The sequence below is a fragment of the Macrosteles quadrilineatus genome, unplaced genomic scaffold (assembly GCF_028750875.1).
Source record: "Macrosteles quadrilineatus isolate MER2022 unplaced genomic scaffold, UCM_ALF_1.0 Scaffold_1__1_contigs__length_201487025, whole genome shotgun sequence".
Lineage (NCBI taxonomy): Eukaryota > Metazoa > Arthropoda > Insecta > Hemiptera > Cicadellidae > Macrosteles > Macrosteles quadrilineatus.
In genome coordinates, this window is record NW_026542594.1 from 188,922,429 (window position 1) to 188,937,948 (window position 15,520).

The following is a 15,520-nucleotide window of genomic DNA, read 5'->3' on the forward strand; positions in this document are numbered from 1 at the left end:
CTATGGGAACGTTTATGGGGGTTTTATGGGGTAAAAATAGGTTTTTCCCATTTTTGACCCTAAAAACACAAAATTTCACAATTTCTTTTTAAACCGTTTTGTAGAGCTTAAAAAAACAAATAATTTAGTATATTGAAGCGTTATTATGCGCCTAATTGTTGCGGAGAAAATTAAAAAAAATTGTCATTTTAAAATTTTTATGTTATTCTTATGGAGAATAAGTCGAGAATAACTGTTGTTGTTTGCTTGTTTATGAACATATTTTGATCAAATTTGGAAAATACATTAATTTCTTACTAAACCACAGTACCTTTTAATATTTTACATAAAAAAACTTTTTTACCCTCCCTGTTGCAGCAAACCTAAGTACTCATTAAACTAATTCTGTTTAAATTGGGAATAAATGTGATATTTTTAAGGAGACATTTTAGTTTAAATCCAATCAGGCAAATGGAAATTCGCTAAGTCTGCAGGTTTGCTGCGGCGGGGGTATTTGTTTGTAAATTTTATTTTATACTATTGAACTGAGTGATCGATGAAAAATTCGAAGGGGGAATTATAGGAAAATGGTTAGAGCTTAATTACTTAGTGCTGAAAAATCTGTAAAAATGTATTTCAAAACTTCGTTTTACGATATTCAACACAACTTAACTCACTTTATTTCACATACCCAATATTTGTGCTTAACTCTACAAACCAACCGCATGTGGATAGTCAAAAGTTTAAATTAAACAACGCTTAGCGGTCCGGTGGAATTCCTGGCACGAAGTTTTCGTTGATAAATTGATTAATTAGGTGGTCTTGTGGTCTGTTTACCTGGAAACTCCGATTATTAGTTTATTATATACATATAAAAATGCCACTGGTTATTGTGAATAAACTAAATCCATTTTCAGAGTAGATGTGTTATTGGTGGTCATTTTTATCAGCCTTTAAAAATTACCACACTAAAAAATATATTTTGCAAAACTCATTCACAGTAAGTAGCTCCGTCGCACAGACCTGCAGACTAGCGAATTTTCATTCAATTAAACGGATTGTCACAAAACTATTTCTACATGTGATAGTTTTCTCTATTTAAATATCATTAGGTAAAACAAGTTCTTAGGTTTGCTGCTACAGTGAACGTAAAAACATTGGTTATAGTGAAATGTTAAAAGCTTTAAAAATATGCAAAATTTGTTCAAATTGATAATAGAACAATGAAAAAGTCTTAAGAGGCAACAATTGGAATGTTTTAAAAGGGCAAATCAAGTGAGTGTTTAACAAAGGCCCTTCTTAGCAGTTTGTTTAAAACTGATCGCCTATTGTTTGATAAAGAAAATTTAAACTCTTTAAACGCAGCACATATAAAAACAACAAACCTTATATAGGATTTCCAAACAATTGTTCGATGGTCGATAAAATCCGATGGGATTAACCACAGAGGAGATTCACGCAATGAACTAAACCGCAATTTAGATCTATCTGATAACGCTTGCTTTTGCTTTTAGGCAATAACATTGTCACGCATATTAGCTGTTACATTACGTTATTCAGACAACAGCTTAGTATATTGAACAAATAAAACATAATTATATACTATATTCTCAACATATTTTAATATATGCGTATTTTTATATACAATTTTATATGTGTTTCATGACTATAACAGGCTTTGTTTCGATCTAACATATTTGTAAGTCAAAGTTAAAGCTAGAATGTAACCTTTCATGATAGTGCTGTAAGGATGGACGTTTATAAAACATAAAATATGAAGCTGAGAATACCACAAGAGCCGCCGTAAGCCAATCCCGTCAAAGCCCCTTGAATGGCTTATGCTATATAATGTTAGGAAATATCCTTCGGACAACTTTAAATTTCTATGAAATCCACTTAGTGGGTAAAGCCTAAACAATTGTGAGTATAAATATTGTCGTGGAAATTCAAAAATATGTGGTGTAGTGTAGACATATCTATGTAGAATAGTTTTACGTCCGATATTACGGTAAGGATAGATATAATGCTATATAATCGATGATATACAACATGACTTCAAAGAAGGACTAAAAAAAGAAGTATGATAGTCTACTTGTAATAATTCTTAATGACCTAAATTCAATGGCTGTCGTATCACCAATAGAATCCATCAAAATAAACTATTTTAGGCTAAATTATTTTAACTAATTATTTACGGTTTCAAACGGCGATGGTGAATGAGGTGGCACTCGTAGAGGAGGAGCCGGTGGAGAAGGAGGGGATGAGGATGTTGCAGAGGTGGAGGAGGAGTGGGAGGTGGAGTTGGAGAAGGTGGCAAAGGTGGCAAAGGTGGATAAGATTAAGGAGGTGGTGGTGGAGAAGGTGGCAGAGGTGGAGAAGAATAAGGAGGTGGAGGTGGAGAAGAATAAGGAGGTGGTGGTGGAGAAGGTGGCAGAGGTGGAGAAGAATAAGGAGGTGGAGGTGGAGGTGGAGAAGATGGCAGAGGTGGAGAAGAATAATTAGGTGGAGGTGGAGAAGGTGGTAGAGTTGGAGAAGAATAAGGAGGTGGAGGTGGAGAAGATGGCAGAGGTGGAGAAGAATAAGGAGGGGGAGGTGGAGAAGAATAAGGAGGTGGAGAAGAATAAGGAAGTGGAGGTGGAGGAGGTGGAAGAGGTTGAGAAGAATAAGGAGGTGGAGGTGGAGGAGGAGGTGGAGGTGAAGGAGGTAGCAGAGGTGGAGGAGGGGACCTGGTACAAGAAGGTAGAGTTGCTCACTATCATGTTTCTGTTACAGCGAGGGGATGTCGGACGGGGAGGAGGAGGAGGCGGTGGTGGAGGCGGTGGTGTCCAAGGCGAGACAGCCTCCTCCGAGAGAGACCTGGGACAAGAAGGTCGAGTTCCTCCTCGCAGTTGTCGGCTTCGCAGTCGACCTCGGCAACGTCTGGCGCTTCCCCTACATCTGCTACCAGAATGGCGGAGGTCAGTACTACCCTCGGGTTTAGTGTAAACGCTTATTAAAATCACCGAAACATAACTTCCTTTTTCCAGAAATAAATCTAGCTGAACTAACCTAGTCTCCTCAAGATTCCTTGTTAACGTCTTTTAACAACCTTTAAGTTTTATATTTATAAAATTTGATTTTGCCTCAGCCTCATCTATAGGTCCTTGCTACATCTTATGTAGGCTACTGCAGTCTCTTAACTCTGCCATAAGTGGGGGTTCAAATTTTACAGAATGTTCTTTATCCCACTGTCACATTACATTGACATTGTTGCTGTTGTTTGTGGATTGTTTTTCCTAAAATCAACCATATTGAATAGGTTTCTACCACAGAAAATGTGGGTAACTTAATGATCACTGTGTTTGTTCCTTGAATGACATGACATAAAATGTTAAAATTCATTGTACTTTTAAATCGTCTCGATGTTTTGCTTTATGGGTTAAAAGTATGTACCTTAAAAGAAAGGATTTTAAATTATTTGCAATTTGAAAAACAATTCAGTACCAACCCGGCTCTTTTATTAAGCAAAAGCCAAGATTCTGTCCACCTTAAAAAGAAAATTGTATTTTTTGTATGTTAGTGAACAGAAACAATTTTGCCGATCACAGTTTAATATTGTTCAGGAGACTTTAGACCTCAAACTCAATGATGTAAAATGATTGATGTGATATCTTTCAAACATGAGATCAAAGTTGGCTAAATCAAAAGACGTTACTGTGAAGATTGCCGTTACCCTTCTTTTACCACCTCGGTAATACGATTTAGATAGTTGAAGAAACAATTTCTCGCAGAATTCTGTTGTTTTCCTACGTGTGAACTATCACAGTATAATATTCAGTTGTATATTTTTGATCTTCAACTCACTTTAAACAATTTAACTCGTGTATTAGTAAGATTATTTATATGATGTACTCCTTAATTTAGCACAAGTTCCTCCACTATTGGATAAAAGTCCCTCTACAGACTGGAATATTAAACCAGTGCAAAGTAAGAATAAACAATACTGTTACGGATTATTTTAGAAAACGTACTATACTAGGCGTATATATATAATTTTGAATGACTCCCCAACTACTTCATAATATGTCGGTTACAATCCACGAATAATTATAACGTGCTACATTAAAATTCAAACACAAAAACAAAAAATATAGCTGATTTTCAAATGAATAATAATTAAGTTACTTAAGCCCAAAACAACTGTATATAGCTTTTAGTCAGATGAAAACAACTTGTACACCATTTGAAATATTTTCCCAATATTCTACATTCGTTTCATTCATAATAATATCTCTAGTCCAGCTACATAGCATCGAGAATGTCATAAAGCTTTTGTATATTTGAGTTTGACGCCGTCATCGTGTAATCATTTCCCACAATGTGGTAAAGTGGGAAGTGGTGGATCACAACCCGGACTTTGATCTCCTCTGGGGGGGGGGGGAATAAATGGGGAGAGAGGGGGGAAACACAGTCAAGCTGATACAAGTTTTTGTACTATCATTATCATTATCAATTAGGATGGGATCGACCCAAATATGAGTGAAGGAGTGAATAATGAAGTGGGATGTATCTTAGCTTGTGACGAAAATAACCAATCCTAAAGTACACCTCGGCTACTAGGTTGCACCAGTGTCACTTGAGTTTAAATTATTATTTTTTTACTAAATTGGAGCAATAGTGGATTTGATCGTGAATTTAATAGGCGATACTTTAATACTTTTCTATGAAATGGCGACCATACATAGTAGGTATTTTAAGCCAAGTATAAATGGAGATGAGTGTAGGACGAGTGGCGCGATCTTGTAGGCTTGTTAGTGACTAAGGTCGACTTGTTCCTTAAACAGCTGTTAATTAATAGCCCATACAGCTAATGGCAACCAAGGGACCTACAGTTTATAGTGGAATCCGAAGCAATTTTTTTTCCTTGGTATATACGAATTGGTCTAATTATCAGGATAGCATTGCGAGTAGTCCTATATTTTCCTAGATAGTTTCCTAAATTTTGAAGTAAAATTTATTTAAATCAAATCAAATGACACATTAAAAAACATATTTTCCCAGTAAATCAGAGATTTAAAGCCACAGTTTAGTTATTTAAAGATATGATATGAAATCGATAATTTTACATCAACGAGTGTGTGGTGTAAAGAATATACTTTTTAAACTATCTTCGAGTACAAAAATTATTTTAAAAGTCTATTTCATGATATTTCTTAGCATTGTAAAAACCAAACATGATTACAGTTCTGAGGAAGATTTGGTGCCTGATGTTGTAAAATACAGCAATGCTAAAAAAAGTGTATAATCAGAAATGTATTACAACGAAAACCATTATAAACTAAATGAAGATGGCTCATTAAAAGTGTGAGTGGTTATTATATATTATTAAATAAATAATTTACTTGCATTCATGTTAAATAAATAATTATTGGACTAGCCTACTATTTACAAATACAATGAACCAAATTCGGGGAGTTGTTGTGTTATTAAATTGATCGTATGACGTAATCGATTTTCACAACCGATTAACTAACTTACTGATTTAATCTTTAATTTTAAACTTTTATTACTATTTAATTATTTTAATTCATAAATTTTAAACTAACTATGATTGAACTTCAATTATTTGCGTAAAATCTTGGCTAATATAACCAGGAAAATATCTAGATTTCCCGTGTTAGAAAGGAGACCAATGAATTTCACACGATTCAAAACTTTATGTTTGTTGTATTTAATCAGTTATAATATACTTCAGTTATATTCCAGAGACTGTAGATCAAGATGTTTCTTTTTCATTTGAGAATATGACGGACTAAAATATGTCTTGTGCTTGGATTAAATTTTACAATGTAAATTCTTCTTCACTCAGAGACTAACATTGTTTGCTTTATGTATAGAAATAATTTAATCTCTTAAACAACTGAGATAAATTTTTACAAACATCACACTGCTAATAACTATTGAAAGTCTAAAACTTTGAGTGTTCAATACATTTACTAAATGGTTTTAACAGTCTCAGTACAAAATAAAAATAATAAGAAAACAAAATTAACGATGTTCGTTGCACAACAAAATGAAAGGAAAATTCAAGTAAACAGCTGATGAGCGCATGATTCAATCAGCTGGTTGATTACGTAAGAACCAATCACGTGACCAATTAATCACCTGACTTTTAACGAGTTTTATCCGCGTCAAAGGCTGCTAAAACAACATTCACGATTATGTTCCTCTGTTTTAATTATAGGAGCACAGCTGATTAGAATATTTATTCCACTTTTTAGAATTAACGTTATTATGCTAAACAGATTTAAAAATTAGTTTGTAAAATTAGATTTTGTTTTCATGTTATTAATCACGGCACAGGTAAATTCCAAAGACTTGATCCATCTACATGCAAACAGGCTATGGTTGGGTTAGTTAAAAAACTTGTACTCGAATTATTTTAGATTTATCTCAAATAGCAGAAAAACTAAGGATCCTTATGAAACATGTTTAGAGGACCTTTAAAATATCTTCTAAGCTATTAAATTTTATTTTAACTGCCATTTTTACGACTGGTTACTAGTCTAGGATATCGTATGTAAAAGTTCCGAGTATTTACGTTACATCATAGGTTTTATACATCAAGGCCAAATTCGACTGAATATATGAACTATTATGACTTCTGGCTAAAAACGAAATACGTGCAGAAGAATGTGTTTCAATCAATTATCAAAATTTCATTATATCATAATATAAATAGTTGGTTAATAGTCGCATATAAATTTATAATTTTTCGTAAGGCTCTTATCGAAAGATGTTTCGCTTTTACTTTTCAAAGACTAGTCCATTTTATTTATATAATCTTCCATTTTCTTTGACAATTTTCTATCATGTCCCCTCATGTTCCAGGAGCGTTCCTCATCCCCTACTGCATGATGTTGGTGTTCGGAGGACTTCCCCTGTTCTACATGGAGCTCGCCCTCGGCCAGTTTCATCGCTGCGGCTGTCTCACCATCTGGAAGCGGATCTGCCCCGCTCTCAAAGGTCCGTAAGTATATTTTTGTCCTTAAACGTTTTGTAAACACGTTTGAGTATGTTTTACCCTCGTGTACTTGGAGTATATTAAAGAAAAAATAGTTAAGTATTTTGTGTTTGGATTTTTTACTTTCTCCCCCTTTACATAGTATATGGAGAAAGTGTTGTTTCCGTCAAAATGTTCGAGTTTGAGTTTTCAATGAATATATCTGTTTTTGGTCCCCCTGAACCCAAAACAGTAGTTTTCGAAGTGATGTCTGTGTGCGTGTGTGTGGATGTGTACAGAGCAACAGCCTGTTGTCCGATTTTGATGAAATTTGCAATGTAGGTATCCATGGTATCTCCAGGCATTGTTTTTCATTTATTCAAAATTTTGATTTTTAATGGTAAATTAATCATAACAACCCATAAAATAACGGAAAAATCGGATAGGTGGGGATTTGTGCCAAATGCATTAATTTTTGTTGTCATACCATCATAATTTACAAGTTTTTCGTATTGTTTATACTATTTGACTTTTAGGCATACACTTTTTTAAGTCAAGAGTGATGATGGCTGCAATATACTGAGGGGGGTTGGTGTTTTAAACATCCCGTGCCTGCAGCGCTGCAATGTGTGGTGGCGGGTAGCGGAACTACAGTATGATCGGTCAAAGCGAGGGAATCCCCCAAGGGCTGCAGTCGAAATGAATAAACGTTCATGTTTGTGTATATCTTTTATATAGGAATTGTGGACAAAATATGTGTACAACTCTAGGGTGCAATTGTGATGACGAACGCTTTTGAGCTATATGGTAAAAAATTTAGTATTGCTTGGTTGGGAAGTAAAAACAAAATGTGTACCAATGTACCCATCGTTGAAGTTGGGAAATCAGAAAGTATTCAGCGAATTAGATAATAGGTTCGATAACAGGTTTTAAAAAGTTGTATAATTTATGACTTTTTACCACATTATACGAATAAACATTTGATTGTTTGAGTTTGTGTTATATATTACAATAGACTACGCAAATTAAATAGATTATTGGCTTCTTCCGCTTATATTATGATTTTCCGCTTATTTAGTGATTTTCACAGGTAGGACCGAACAATTTTCGGCTAACCAGTTATGAAATATGATTTTCCGCTACTATCAAGAGTCCTAATTTATAACTAATATGTAGCCTATCTTTTCACATCCTTCTCGTCTTTTTGCAGCAAAAAGCCGGTTTCACAACGACCAAAGCACACCAAACAACTGAAATGCCTTAAAGCTTGTTTTTCGTCATTTATAGTAAAACCTTCTGTATCCAATAGTCAATGGTAAAACTAGATATAAACAACTTTAATTGCTTAACTATAATGGTAACATAAAACATTTTGTTTGTGATTTGAAAAGTGGAACAGTATGACTTTAAAGATAGTTAATCAAATATGCAAACAGCATCTCTTTACTCTCGCCTTTTTGCAACCTCGGGTTCGTCTCGGTTGTTTTTGCCGCTGTGATAAAACCCAAGTGATAATATAACATATTTTACCTAAAAACTCTAAAACTAAAATATAAAAATATGTTTAGACTTTAAATGACGACAGTAACCAAACAAGTTACCAAATTCAAAGTGACGCAAAAAAAAAGATTATTGAGGATTTAAATTGTAATTCACCTTAATTATGCGAATAAAGATTACATTATTTACTGCATGGAGTAATTTTTAAAATTTTTCTTCGGCTATATGTCCAGGTGTACACTAGTTTTGTAGCCATCCCTAGCAACAGGATGGGACAGGGTAGTGCGACACAGGCCAGATTTACAACCCCCAACATATGTTCAACCAGCTGACTCCACAGGTCGGGGCTCTAAAACTGACAAAATATCACATCTTTGTGAGATAAAATGTTAGTATGATAGAAAATAATGTGCGGTAGAACAACAGTGCACAATTAAAAACGTAATTTTACCATGCAAATAAGACCATGATGTTTCTTCGTCTGAAAATAGTGTATTGACATTTAGAAATGTTTTATATTGATTCGCTAAAGTAAAGACTTATTCAGACCTCATCACTTTATATAAAGTCACAGATAAAAAAACACTGTCACACTTTATGCGTTTTAATATTTTGATTTTGAAAATGCTGTATTTGATTTTTGTTCAGTCAAGAATTAACAAACTTTACCATAAAACCTAGACAATGGACTTTCCAGACCAGGCCTAATTAACTTATCGGATAGGTTTTCGTATCAAAACATACAAATTACTCATACAAATTGGACATTTTCCAACCAACTACTTAATAACATTTGATTCGTATTACTGGTTCAATACGTAAATGTAAAAACCACGTTATGACCAAACTACATTTTTAGTTACCGGTACTATTTCATACTACATATTCGAGAAATAGCCATTCATCGTAAAAAAATTGAGTGCTTTCTCTACTAACATTAGAACACATAAAATTTACCAATAATAAACGAATAGTTCATTTGTACCATTTTAATTTATCATTAGATGTTTCTGTAAACTGAATTGAAAGGTGGTAAAAATATACCAACAAACTATCTTTTGATAATCAAGTCTTAAAGAAAAAAATATTTTTAGGAGAAAATAAAAGAAACGCAGAGTCACTGTTTAATATTGAAATAGATATATGATATGAAATAGGTATATGAATTTTGTAAAGTTAAAATTTTTAAGTGTCATCTTAGATTTAAACTAGTGAGAAATTTAATTTTTGTTTTGAATTTTTTTACTAAAAATGCTCACTACACATTTAGCATCAGGTAACGCAAATACTGCGGTAGCTGACAGTTTTAATCGCTTATAAATTAGAAATACTTTGACATCGTCCTCTACGACAAAGGAGAGGGTTGCCACTGTCGGGGACAAAGCTGTAAAGATTGTATCTATCAAGTCACCGAGCCCTTTGCCATCATCTGCACACTTATTGCGGCGGACTTTGACCTCCTATCGGATTGTCTAGTGATTAAATCATGTCACTTTCTCTGTAGAGTGAAATAAAAGTTTCCCTTCGAATTGTAAGTTTCGATTTGCAGTGGTGGCACTGTTCAAGACATACATAGGCCAGGTGGTCGTGTAGGTCGCGTACGCGAGAAAATAAGTTGGCAACACTTGCTGTAAATATCAGCTGTTGTTCATTGTTGCTGGACGTTTTGGAAACAGTTGACATAAACGTATTTGTAAATTTGGTAAAAATTAAAGAATCAAAAGTTTCATCATTTCTCCAATAAGTTAACTATTGTGTATTGTAAGCCACCTGATAAATTGGCATCGATTGAGTATAATAATATATCATAGTTCCTTTTCCGTTTTGGACAAACATGTGACTATTTAACTTTTTATTTTTGTCCTACAATGTTTTATGTTAATCATAGGGACAATTTTAAGTGGGAGGGTTGTAGTGTGCAAATTAGATATACTTCAGTAAAAAATGTTCTCTTCAATTTTGTGAATATTTGTAGGCCTATAATATAAAAAACGCATGCTTAGAATCAAATTTTGGATATGAATTACACACTTATAGCAGACAACATAGATTTTAAAGTACTTAACTTATGCGTAGTTACAAAAACATCACAAACTGAAGCGAAAAGGTTTGCAAACGTGTTGGTCCTAGGAAATCAATGTTACAATTTTAATTGAATTAGGAAAATTTTGGACACATTTGTTGTTTTTAAACTACAAACGAAAGCCATCAGAACAGTTTTTAAGAAGCGTCGTAAATTTTCCTTTAAAACACTGTTTGTGAACAATGAAATTCTTACTTTTCCGTCCATGTATATCTTAAACTGTCTTGTTTTTGTTAAGAAAAATATTGACCTTTTTCAAAATCTGTCTCGCCCTATTTCCTATGGTTTGAGAAGCCGGTCCGATTTAGACATTCCAAAACACAAAACAGTTTTTTTTTAATCGTTTATTTTACAATGACATTTAACTGTTCAATGCACTGCCCACTCCCCTGAAGATGGAAAATAGTGTAGACAAATTGTTAAAGGGGCCAAGAGCCTATTTTTATCACGCTTTTGTTACAGTGTTGAAGACTTTTTAAAAGAACAATGACCTTTAGTTTTTAGATTTTATCTATAAGAAAATTTTGTTTTTATTTGTTTAAGATATTGTGGATATTTATAGGCATGCACTGTGGATGCGATACTCCCTAGTGTGGATTAACGTCCGCACGAGTGAGTACTACGACTATCCGCAGTACTATCCTGATAATTGGACCGATTCGTATATACCAAGGCAAAATATAATTCCACTAAAAACTGTAGGTCCCTTAGTTGCCATTAGCTGTATGGGCTATTAATTAACAGCTGTGTCTAAGGAATGTCGGCCTTAGTCACTAACAAGACTACAAGATCGCGCCACTCATCCTACACTCATCTCCATTCATACTTGGTTTAAAATACCTACTTTGTATGCTCGCCATTTCATAAAAAAGTATTAAAGTAAAGTAAAAGATAAATTTTGTTGACACTATTATGCAGTTTGTAGCAAATGTCAAAAAAAAGATTTGAATTTGAGTTTGAGCATTAAATGGATTGTCATAACAGTGTAAACTCATACACGATTTTTTTAACCCAAAGTTAAACCACCAACACTTAAAAGGGTTAAATCCTGGCCTAAAAGAAAGTATATCGGTATATATCATGTAGCCGGGACTGATGAGTCGCTGTATCAATGTCAGCACTCCACCCTGAGTGATTCTTCTCCCCAGGGTCCTTATCACAACTTACGACGAGTGATAAGAGCATTGAGCTGACGTCATCAACCGTCTTGTTAGGTTAGGTGTGTCAGTAGATGAGCTAAACATAGTACTTATTTTGGAAATCTTGGTTGTTTGCATAGAGTGAGAAACATGTTTCACAGCATTTAAATAAACAGATTGATTTTCTTGGCAAGTTAAAGATTAGTGTAGATTAATACATATATTTTTTAAGTTAGGATAAAAATCGAGTTAAATAAAAATAGTATAATTGGTCATAATTGGATTCAAGCGTAATTTTTGAGAAAATTTTATAATTTTGAAAAAAAATATGTTCCATAAAATATAGTCACAATTAATAATATTCTATACCTCTAACTCATTCCAAAAATCAAATGAAATGGCCGATACTAATTAAATGAGGGCTGTTAAATATTTCTAAAAATAGTTGTTTCCAGATCAAGAGATGTAGTAACTTAGAATTATAAATGTTATAATAAATATTAACACCATATTACGAAAGTAAGGCTAATAAACTTTAAAATGTGTGGTTGGAACTTATAAACAGACTGGATAACGGCCAATATCCATAAGTTAAGCCCTCCTGCATGTGAACTAAGGCAATAACTTCTTTCCAATCGGTAAATTTGCTACAATCGCACACACATTGGAATACATTCAACAGATTTATTTATCCGTTCAGTTAGTACTAGACGTAAACGTACAAATTAAAAGTTATGGTATCCGACTAGTAAATAAAAAAACCATTCTATATGGTTAAACTTTTTTGAAAATGTTAAGGCATTATGGATATATGGTGTGAAGTAAGTCATAAAGAAAATTAATCGTTTTGCACCCTCTCGTAGTTCTATAACTAATCGGCATTTAGGAAATACGTTACGATTTTACCTAAAGATTTGTTTTCAACCTAAAGTTTGCCGCACTTTAAAGTATCGAACAAAAAGAAATCACTGAAATCAGCAGAACCCTATCACAGTTTGTAGTCAATCAATGAATGCATTGTGCTAATTGAATACGATTACCTCTGTGGTAAGTCCCGATTAATGATGTTATATTTCCGCAAGTTGACAAGTTCAACGCACCTGATAAGAAGACCATTACACGTTGACAAACTATCGGTATCGCAGATAATATGTCAAACTAGTTGAAAACTAGCAGGGAACAGCTATAAACAGATTTTTTACATTTCCAAGCTGTCAACAAGTTCATGTAACATTTCCCACAGTTTCGGAAGTTTTCTGTTCTCTTCGCAATCTTTTTCGAAATCACTTCGTAATGTTTGGTTGTTAAAAGAACTACAGAGCGCAGGAATTAATAACAAGAATCATATTAAATACTGATATCATACAGTATTTAATATGATTTTTGCATATTCTTATCTCAAAAATCCTTTCGGCTCCTCCCCAGTGGCTCTGTAGCTCCCCATGTTAACCCATGTTAATATATGAGATTTTATATTTCATGGGAATTGAATTTAGTCAGCTGTTTCAACTAAAAAGTTGGTTCTATGATATGCAAAAGCGTTAAAAAGTTACAAGATTTACCAATAGGGTGCAGCACTAGTATTTCTTTTGCATTTATGAAATAGCAACAAAAAACAGTGATACGCAATGAGAACTGTCAAAGTAGGATTGTTTACAGGCATGTTTATGTTTTTAATTTCATGAATAATTTGTGATATTTTGCGGATTTTTAATAATTTATTTTTCTCTATTGTTTAGGAGAAGTGGTAGAACATTTTGGCTATGGTAGATGTGTAATACTATAGTATACCGTAAATTTAAAAAAGGAATTTTATCAAACTGTGTCTTCCCCCATTGCAAACGCAAAACTTGAGTATAACTGCAATAAGTACTTTATTCTTGATTCCAACCCCGTACGAAGGACGGGTTCTCTGCTAGTTAATATATAAGGTGATAAACCAAAAACACATGATAACAAATCCAAAACAAACTTTTTTAACAGTCTGTTTCAAGATCACAATTTTACTAAACCTTTCAAAGAGAACCTAATAGAAAATTAAACGACCAAAGTTCGGTCGTTAACGATGCTGACGGAAAACTCGCGATTCGTTCAAGTTGTCAGCGAGACTGTTTGACGCTTCGTGTTGTATTAGCGTCGTCAGAGCGTCAGGAACGTCTTGCGATGATTTGACCAATGACGCCTCGCGCTTCTAATCCGCTGTCTGATTGTTTAACCCAATATCTCGCTACAATACCAGCTGATTGTCAGCTGACTTGGTTATAGGCGGAGACGGCTTGCTTGTAAACAGTTTACGTAGCTACTGCGTGTTTATTTGATCTTTAAGATGTATGTTTTACGTAAATATAACGTATATACATGAACACTACACTGTTAATTGTTGTTTTCGTACTGGTAATGGCTATTTAGGAATATAATTTATTATGAATGGTAACAGTGTTATTCCGTGGCAAATATAAATCAAATTTGAAGTTGATACTGTTAAAAGGTAAAATTATAGCGTTTTTGAGCTCAACTACAAGATATATATTTAATAGTATGCAATAAGATAAATATAAGACACTACACATTGCTCCCCAATATGTAATGATATTGGACGTATGATACTTTATTTAGGACATGTTATTTTGTGAAATAAATTCTACCACACCTATTTCTATTGTGCTAAATAATTTAGTCTCTTCTTAAAACTCACCATGTAATAAAATCTTGTATGTGTATTTATTAAATTGCGTTAATTAAACTGGAACGTAAAATGTTTACGTTCATACAGTTTGAAATTATCGTGCATATGGAAGCTAAATATGTAATAGAATTGACTAATGATAAAATAAATAGTAATCGTAATTGAATTTTAAAATAAATTCTGTAAACATATTTTTATAAAAAAATACCATTATTAAATTCATATTTAATACATACAATTTCTTCTATATATGTTTATCAGAAAATCAATTTGAAGTAAACAAATTAATGATATGATATTGTAAAATAATTACAAGCATTTCGAAAACGGTTTATTTAGTGAGAAATTAAGATAAACAATGAAACCTAACATGTAATGGTTCAATGATATGTGTTTGGCATTGCCTCCTATATTGTCACAAAACAACAATATAGCGAATAGCTCATTATATATAATGAAGATGAAGTCCTATTGTGTAGACAACCTGACTACAGATTGTGGTAATGGCACCCTGATATACTTAGGTAGGCATCTTAATTACCTTATTATCCCTATACAATCGATAATAATTATTAAGTATCCCTTCGAATTGTTTACCGCTACAAAGGCAAAATACCCCCACCGCAGCAAACCTACCGACTAAGCGAATTTCCATTTGTCTTAATTGATCTAAATAAATATAAATATGCAAATCTAAATATAAAATGCATCCTCAAATTAAAAACGTATACTGATTAAAACTTGTATTTTTTAAATAATTACTCCCACAAAATAACATAGGCTTTTAGTGAGCAGCGCAGTAACTCTAGACTAACAATAGAAAATCCCAAAAGAATAAAGATTCAAAGCACCGCCTGTCGCAGAACGGCTTCAAGTAATTTATTACTTGAGTTTCATGTCCTTTAATGTAAGTAAACATAGAAACATGAAATAATATTGGATAATTAACAAACAAATTAAATTAAATTATACGCAAATTAGATTCACCTACATAATAATAATTCATTTATTAGTTTCTTGATAAAATGTGTAAGTATTTAAGGACGACTTTATCTTGCTATGATGACTGTGCAGTATAATCTTTTGATATTCAAGAGCTTAAAAAAATTCCAAGCCAAAAAGGTCGGAAGAAAGAAGAAAATCAAATTACA

At 33.2% G+C, this 15,520-nt stretch overlaps 1 protein-coding gene across 2 annotated transcripts in view; it reads left to right on the forward strand.

Moving 5' to 3' along the window:
• Positions 1-15,520, forward strand: part of LOC128992390 (sodium-dependent serotonin transporter) — an 85,793-nt gene that overhangs the window by 19,441 nt on the left and 50,832 nt on the right. Inside the window, exons 2-3 of one of the 2 annotated variants that reach the window (XM_054415951.1) lie at positions 2,752-2,936; positions 6,850-6,984. In XM_054415951.1, the coding sequence (XP_054271926.1) occupies positions 2,759-2,936; positions 6,850-6,984 (313 nt within the window). In that variant the 5' untranslated portion in view covers positions 2,752-2,758. Of the gene's footprint in view, positions 1-2,703; positions 2,937-6,849; positions 6,985-15,520 lie in introns of those variants that run through there. The other variant, XM_054415959.1, reaches the window with a different exon arrangement.